We start from the raw sequence: 8,200 nt of genomic DNA, 5'->3' as shown, positions 1-8,200 counted from the left end.
TTTTATACTATGGAATAATTTTCTCTTGCATGACCTCTTGCAATTTTTGTTGTTTAAAAAATTGACCAACGATAAGTAATAGCTGAGGTCAGCTTTCTTATAAACTAACCGAGCCATTAAAGAATGACTAGTGTTTATATCTTAGAATTTTACGGTGCCATACGATAACACGCGATAGGAAAGGATATAGAATGTAAACGTAGAAACCTGATATATTTATTTCGGTGATGGTAGATAGATTTCTTCGAACTACATACAGAGAACCGTTTTACTGCAGCGGATGTATCCACTTTCTCTGTCTAACACGTTCACTGCCAGTTCACTGACATATACGGTCCAGAATGTATTGCTCCGCGTGCTACCAATTCTCTGGTGGCAGCGAACGTGTTAAGGGGTTAATGTTTTTTAACACGTTTGCTGTCGTCGGAAAATTGTGAGGGATGTGCCGTGTGCCGTGCTCTAAGCCAAACACGTGATTTTCACCAAGAGTTCAGTGATGATAATCGCAGATCATACGGGGGCGGTATGCGTCGACAATGCTTCGTCGGTGGCACACGACGCGTCGTTCTGTGTCGACAATGCTTCGACGATGGCACACGGGATGTCGGTCCGTGTCGACAATGCTTCGACGGTGGCACACGGCGCGTCGGTCCGTGTCGACAATGCTTCGACGGTGGCACACGGCGCGTCGGTCCGTGTCGACAATGCTTCGACGGTGGCACACGGCGCGTCGGTCCGTGTCGACAATGCTTCGACGGTGGCACACGGCGCGTCGTTCTGTGTTGACAATGCTTCGACGGGGGCGGCGATCGTGTTGTGGGTGTTCCAGTACTTAAACCTTCGAATCCCTTTCAAAGATTTTTTATCCTCTGAATTGACTCTTGTCGCGTCGCGCAGTATGCAAATCGGTTCGATCGAAAATAGATTCGACTACTTGAATGCTCGAAATAAGGGAAACACGTTTATTGCGCGTGGTTAATGCGATTCTCCTTTCCGCGCGTATATATACGCGCAAGGAGCATTATGCGATACCGGCAGGAAGTTTCTGAGCATCCTATGTACTTTTTACGGCGTCTAATAAAGTCAGCTAACTGCACATTTTTGTCCGTGATGGGCCAACTACCGGCGGCTCGTTTTCCGACGTGCACGTGTATACTTCTGACTGGCAACTGGGCTCTCGCTCGAACCATGTAATCCTACGGGGGATTTGTATTTCTCTGTCTCTCTGTCTCAAGAGAGAAATACCGAGGAGGAAAGCAATTGTTCACAGCTGTGTTCACCATGTAAACTAATGAGATCAGAGGGAAAAAAGGAAGTTGAATTTCGTATGTAGCAGAAGTAGAATGTACCAAAGATTAGTTCGCAACGTTAGCGTCGTATAGCTTACAATATCAGTAGAAAGTGACGTTGGGATCAGACGTTCCAGGAAGAACGACATTCAACACTGGGGACGCGTACGAGTCGCAACGCACCAATTTCGATGATTTCATTTATCCTTATATTATAGATAGCAAATATGCGTCCGGATGTTTGGCGCCGAGCAGGCTACAACACAGCTGTTTATGATGCAAACATGTCACAGATTGTTCAACATGCCCGTTGGAGTTTGTGACATTGAAGTGCACTTGTTTTTAGCATACATATTTTTACTACTAATCATTCTTTCATTGACATATTTCTTTTTTACTCATTTATCCTTTCTTTTTATTACGCCTCATGAGTTTTTCTATCTAATTATCGTAGAAACCGATTCTTTTCTACAACGAAAAAGCGGTTCCCGAGGAGAAGATGAAGATGTGGAAGGAATCGTACGACTACCTGAACAAATTTCTGGAGGGTAAGAAGTGGCTCGTTGGCGATTCTTACACTATCGCGGACATCAGCTGCGCAGCAACTGCGTCTAGTTCCTCCGTAAGTCCTTTTGTCTTTATTCAAATGGATCTAACTATGCCTCGAGGATTAGAATGTATTCCTCTGAATGGTTTTTTTTTCCAGATTCTGGTGAATATGGATGAATATCCTAACGTAAAGGCCTGGTTGCAAAGATGCGAGGAGGAACTTCCAGGCTACAAACAGTACAATCTCGGAGGCAACAATCAATTACAGTCCATGATCCGCGCTAAACTCGCCTAAAACGAAGAAAAATCTCTCGAACAAATTGTACTTCATAATCTCCATATTATTCTACTACACAAAACAGAATAATCATTTGTGTGTGTGTGTGCCTGTGTGTGTTTTGTCAATAATCACACGCATGTACAACAAAAGACTCGATCATTTGTTTCGTTTCCTTTTTTTTTTTGTTAATAATCATACGCATGTGCAACAAAAGGCTCGATCACGATAAATCCATATCCTCCTAAATTCATTTTTTCCTTGCAAAAAAACTAGCATGGACAGTCGTTGGTGATAAAGGCGTATTGTTCCATGGACTGGCGTGCAGCTCAACGGTCGACTGCAGCTTTGGATGCACTTTTGTCAACAGATACGCTGTCGCGTATCATTTCGCCGGACATGATATTTCCCGGAAGGGTAGATAACTTGTGTAGCTGATTAAACACATGCTTAAATCTGTTTTCCTACCTTGTTATCGCTGGAATACGTAGTAAACAAAGATCGACACTCACCACTTCGAGATTCCAAGAAGCAACGATCACGAAACGATATAGAATTCTTCTGTCCTCCATAGAGATACTCCATTATCAAGAGGCTGACGTTCTTTCGTTTTGCATACTCGAGAACATCACGAAATCAGGACAAGAACGTTCTGTTTGCTTTGGACAGGTTTGCACTGTGGTTTCGCAATTAATGTGGTTTAATCAGAATCCGCTGTACACGGTGGACCACGTGAAACAGGCCACCTAATTATCTTCTCTAGCTACGGTGGTACGAGACAATTTTTATACGCAATTTAAATGGTCCCCAAGGGTGAATAATATGGTAGAAAATTTTTTCTATGAATACCATTTTTTTCTGTTTTTTTTTTTTTTTAATTTAATCGCATTCGTTAAAATGTAGTAAAGCTGAAAGGAACTATAGGAAAAAAATGAATTAAGCGAGGATGATAAACTTCACTCTGCCGTGTGTTCGATATACTACGAATTGAAATGAATTGAATTACGTCGCACTTTTGCATTCTGCGATTAAACATATGAGCCAAAGTGTACATATTTTTTTCTACTGTATATTGTAGTAAACATTGATGTGCATTTAGACCAATAATATGTTCTTTAACTCTGAAATTTTAAATCAAACGTGAAACTTCCTTTCATTTTTCGTCATTTCTTCCATCGAGAAAACTTTTCTTCCATGTTGTTCACCCTTTGAATAAACATTTTCTCGTTCACCAGGGCTAGAGAAGATAATTAGATAGTCCGTTTCACATGGTCCACCCTGTGCAACCGTCTACGATTTCTTAATCGTGAACATTGTGACCGAAATCTTGATCATTGTGATCTTCCGATTGTTTTCGAAAACGTTTTATTTTCTTGCATCAACAGATACCAAGAGAGGAACAATTAATTTCCGAAGCATCTTTCGGTGTCATAACGCTTACGGAAGTCAGAACAGAGTTTCGAATTGTTGGCCTTCCATTTGATAGATACTACACTTTACCTCTTTGAGGCATTTATTCGGTGTCATAACGCGCACGGAAGTCAGAACGGGGTTTAGAATCGGCAATCAAGAAAATTCACGGTCAAAACGGCGCTAACAACAGCCTGAACGAGTCTACACGTAATCGTTATTTCCTTGTCCCAGTTTTTTTCATTGCATCGAGACTGGTTCTGTCTTTGTTTCGTGTCTCGATCGGTGAATCGCACATTCGGCCGTAATTTGCAGGAATTAATACCTTGCATCTTCCGGCGATTTTCCTGCTTAGCACCACTTACTACATTTTCTCCGATCCGCGAGCAGAGCCGTATATGGAACAACCTTGGTTTCATTCTTCTTTCTACTGGTTCTTTCAAAAATAGAAACAACCTGATCTCTTTATAAATTCAAACCGACTTTTCGGCTGGATAATTATACTTCGAGGAATTTAATTCACCCTCTGTAATCTAATTCTTCTTCGTTCACGAGAACGAAAACTAGAGTTGATTACAATTAGACATTTTCATAGGAGAAGCAAGAGTAAATATAAAAAATAATTATCATAAAAAATGTAATAATTGTAAATTCGTAAATTGTATTTATTATCGAAACATTGTAACGTGTTCATAAATAAAATGAGAAATAAGCGCAACCTGCAAGTCACGTGGTGTTACAGAGGGTTACAAAGATCTCGAGGATTCGAATCTACTCCTTTCTCGCGTAAAGTCTGATCAATTTGTAGGAAATATATTGTTTCGCTTGGATGGTAGCGGAACCAGTGACGTTAACGGACACGCCGAATCGGACGCGGCGAATTGACGAGCGTTTCGCAATATCGTCGATCCTCCTAAATGGCCGCGTGCATTGTCTTTGTCGTACATTGTATGGAAAACAGCTTGATTATGGGAAATGCGCGGGTTGCACGGGTAGTCGGTTAATTAGCAGCCACTTTGCTACTCGCCACGTTTTTTTTTCTTCTGCGATTTTCCGCTCTCTTCCTCTCCGTTTATGCGCACACGTTTATTAGGTAACACACGGCGTTGGTAATACAACGACGAAAACAGGTCTTTCCCTCTTTCTTCTCGCTCGGCTCTCTTCCCTTCCCTTTGTGTACGTTCATGCAATCGTCTCGTTCCTCTCTGCAGATCTGCAGGCCGCATCATCCGATACCAGACTGGTATAATGCAACGCATATGCAGACCGAGCATTCTCGATTTCCACGAAACAAGTCGCGTAGGAGCTCTCTCTCTCTCTCTCTCTCTCTCTCTCTCTTTCTCTCCCGCTCGTCCGACAGGTTCTCGCTTTTTTTCCCTCGTTTTTTCAATATCATGTGCTTCGTATTTTTAAATTCGGCTGTATACACACAGATGGATGGAGAGAAAAAGGAAGAGAGGAAAACAGAGAAAAAAAAAGAAGGGAGAAATAGGATTTTCGACTTGGTTACGCGGAATTTTGCTATTCTCCTGCGTGCCCCCGCTAATAGGATTACCACCCGTGGTTGATAAAGAGGAGAAAAAAGAGGATTCTTTGTTCGAGACTGGCGATGGCTTTAACGACGATTTTGAATAATAAAATGATAAAAAACGGAGGAGCGAGGGGATTAGATTGCTCTCTGTTTTCCTTTTACGCCTAGCCCGTTCTTCAGGCTGTACGAATATTTACGAACCGGAGGAGTTCTTTGGTCCATTTATTTCTCTTCACGGCGAGAGGTTATTAAGGTGAAGGCACTCTTTTTCTACCTTCTTGAAATTTGGTCCCGCCTACCTGAATCTACCTGGCACAAAAACACTTTTGATTATGTAGTCCAAGTCACACCAGACGCGTGTCATTCTTGCTCGAGCAATCTCCGAATTGTCCCGGTAAAATGATATTTTGAAAGATATTTTGAGAGGAAGGATGTGATAGGAAGAGAAAGAAACTTCACCTTCTTCCTATTTAAATGATATTTTGCGTACTTTTTACCTACGAACCTCTGAATTTTAAATCAGATTTTGTATGTTTGCTACCTATGAATCTCTGAACATTAAACGATATTTTATGCGTTTGCTATCTACGGACCTCTGAATTTTAAACGATATTTCGTGTGTTTGCTTCCTATGGACCTCTGAATTTTACACGATATTTTGTGTGTCTGCTACCTCTGAATCTTTAATAGTATTATGTGCATTTGTTACCTGTGCTCCTCTATTTGTTACCCACGAACCATCGAGAAAATAGGGTAAACTCGTTCACGAGTTCAGATCGCCCCTAACTTCCTGTCGGATTCAACGTAGAAACGCTCGATTCATCTGTGCCCTGTCGAAAGAAGAGGTTCTTTGAACCACCTTCTGGAACAGGTTCGCACGGTTTTCCACCGAAAGTGGTCCCCTTTTCACACATTCGTTACAAGGGAACGTCGGTGTGACCGGGACACCGGTTGAAATTGATAACGGCTATTCTGTCGAGATAAGAAGCGACGGTGAATAGGAGATCGCTCGGAAGATCAGGATAAAGGCGAAAGGGACGCGCGGTGGAGATTCGTCGAGGAGGGTGCACAAAGGACAATTCTTACGAACGACATTTGCGTCACTGGATCGTGCAGCATTGCATAATTAAGATTCTACTTTCGCAACAATCCAACAATAAAACCTGTTCTTTATCTCAGATATTTCCCATTTTACTACAGATAAAATGTAACTCCTACTTTTACTCCATTTCTTCATTACCCATTAATATTCTACGTTCACGATTACCAGTTTATTACATTCGAAATGTGTTTACGAATCTATTTACCAACAGAATAGAAAAACTGTTCTGTTCTGGTGAATAAATATGTTTACATCGTACGACGACGAGCGCGCAAATCTCGCTAGCGATCGAATTTCGATCTTTGAAGGATAATTAGCCGAACCGTTTCACGGTTCAGAGTTCGTTGATATTTCCTCGTTGGTGTAATCGTCTGTTAATAGTAATTAATAGCCATGACGACCGTGGAATTCGTGGAAAGATGAGTCTCGATAATGATAGCTTGTCGCGCATGATTACTTTCGATCAAAGGTTCCAATACAACGAGAGGTCAAGCCGATCGACTTGTCATGATCGCGTTTATGTGTTAAACAGATCCAGCTGTTCCACGCTGTTAACGTTCTTACTAAGTATAAACACGTCTTGTAACGGCTCGATTCGACGAAACTGATCGATTTGCATATACATTTTGACAGTTTTACAAAATCGTTTGGTTCCAAAGAAGAGCGAATACCTTCTGGTCAGCAAAGTAAGAACACTTAAAAAACAATAGGTACTATAAATTCGTTTGCCGATTAATAATGGAATCGTTTAAATTTCAAATCGAAGAAACCGTGTCGTATATACACACGTTAGCTCGTTATGTTCGTATCATCGAAACTTTACCCCCTCGTGTCGAGATTCATCGAAGAATCCTTTTTCAAACCTTCTACACCGAACTCCCGCGGTGAATCCTTGTTCCCTCCAAGTCTGTCGTAATTCTTTATCGTTCTCCAAGTTCTTCCACACGGATCACTCTTCCTTTCTCTTTCCTCCACTCTCCCAGGAATCAGGTTAATCTCAGCCGCTCCGTTGATCCTCCAATTCCTCCAGCGGAATCTGATAATCCGTTTCAAGGTCGGCGAAACTCGCCCGAATAAATAAGGTATCACGGACAAACAGAAACGAGAAGAAAAGAAAAGGGAAAACAGCCAAGTGACACACCTGAGGCGCGGACAATTTATATATTCAGCATCGCTCGAGCATCGGCGGAGGATCGTTTTTGGATCTCGAGGACCGGAGGAGCTCTAAATATCGGGGGAAAAAAAAAAAAAAACGAAGAGGAAGAAGGCGAAACGAAGTTGAAGTATCGGGTCTGAGGGGATCATTTGGGCAAGGAAGACGGGCGTGCAACAGCACACACCGCTGGTGTGTACGAGCCTATAAATACATATTCACGAGCGGATGTTGAGGCATTGCTAAGGTCCACGTGGTCGTGGATCACGGTGGTGGTAACAGTCGGCCTCCGACCGTCGCGTCCAAAGTGTGCATAAACGTGAGTCGGTGTGTTTCTCTTCTGCCGGGAGACGAGCAAGCAAGAAGGCACAGAGCAACGAAGAAACGAGTTCCCTTTCGTCTGGTGTTCAACCGTGTGAACGGCGGCGCTCTTCTCTCGAGGAATCTGTTATCCCCGAACGGCTGTTCAACGGTTCCGCCAATATTCATCGTCGTCGACGATTGTTTTGCTTCCCGTTTAACACCTCGAATCATGTGACAACACCAGTGACACAGGGTATCCGCGAGTCGTCTTCTAGGTGTAAGAACGATCTCGTTCGTCGGGTTTTGAACTTTGAGGACGTATTACGATCGAAGTTCGTTCATAAGGAAAACGAAGCCTAGGTGCGGCACGTTCTCTCGCGTTTTTTTTTCTAATTGTCTTCTATTTTTTTCTGTGTACACGCGATATATTTGTGACTGCGGTTTTCCCGAGTTCGCGACCCGTCAGATCGATGAGGTTCGAGTGATATTACAGGCGCCACCTTGGGCTTTGTTCGCCGATCCAAGCGAAAGTTGATCCATCGATCCGTGAGATTCGAAGGAATTCGGCGCGAGCCGAGAACAGAGA

The 8,200-nt window shown here is 42.6% G+C and overlaps 1 protein-coding gene across 3 annotated transcripts in view; it reads left to right on the top strand.

The window, feature by feature from the left end:
• The window catches only part of LOC108570861 (glutathione S-transferase 1-like), a 5,535-nt gene extending 2,888 nt beyond the window's left edge, over positions 1 to 2,647 (top strand). For all 3 annotated transcript variants that reach the window (XM_017932791.1, XM_017932790.1, XM_017932789.1), the window contains 2 exons: positions 1,744 to 1,911; positions 1,996 to 2,647. In XM_017932791.1, coding sequence (XP_017788280.1) covers positions 1,744 to 1,911; positions 1,996 to 2,133 — 306 coding nt within the window. In that variant the 3' untranslated portion in view covers positions 2,134 to 2,647. The remainder of the gene's footprint in view (positions 1 to 1,743; positions 1,912 to 1,995) is intronic.
• Positions 2,648 to 8,200: the final 5,553 nt, after the last annotated feature.

The sequence above is a fragment of the Habropoda laboriosa genome, unplaced genomic scaffold (genome assembly GCF_001263275.1).
Source record: "Habropoda laboriosa isolate 0110345459 unplaced genomic scaffold, ASM126327v1 scaffold113, whole genome shotgun sequence".
Taxonomy (NCBI): domain Eukaryota; kingdom Metazoa; phylum Arthropoda; class Insecta; order Hymenoptera; family Apidae; genus Habropoda; species Habropoda laboriosa.
This window is presented reverse-complemented; position numbering and strand designations above follow the sequence as displayed.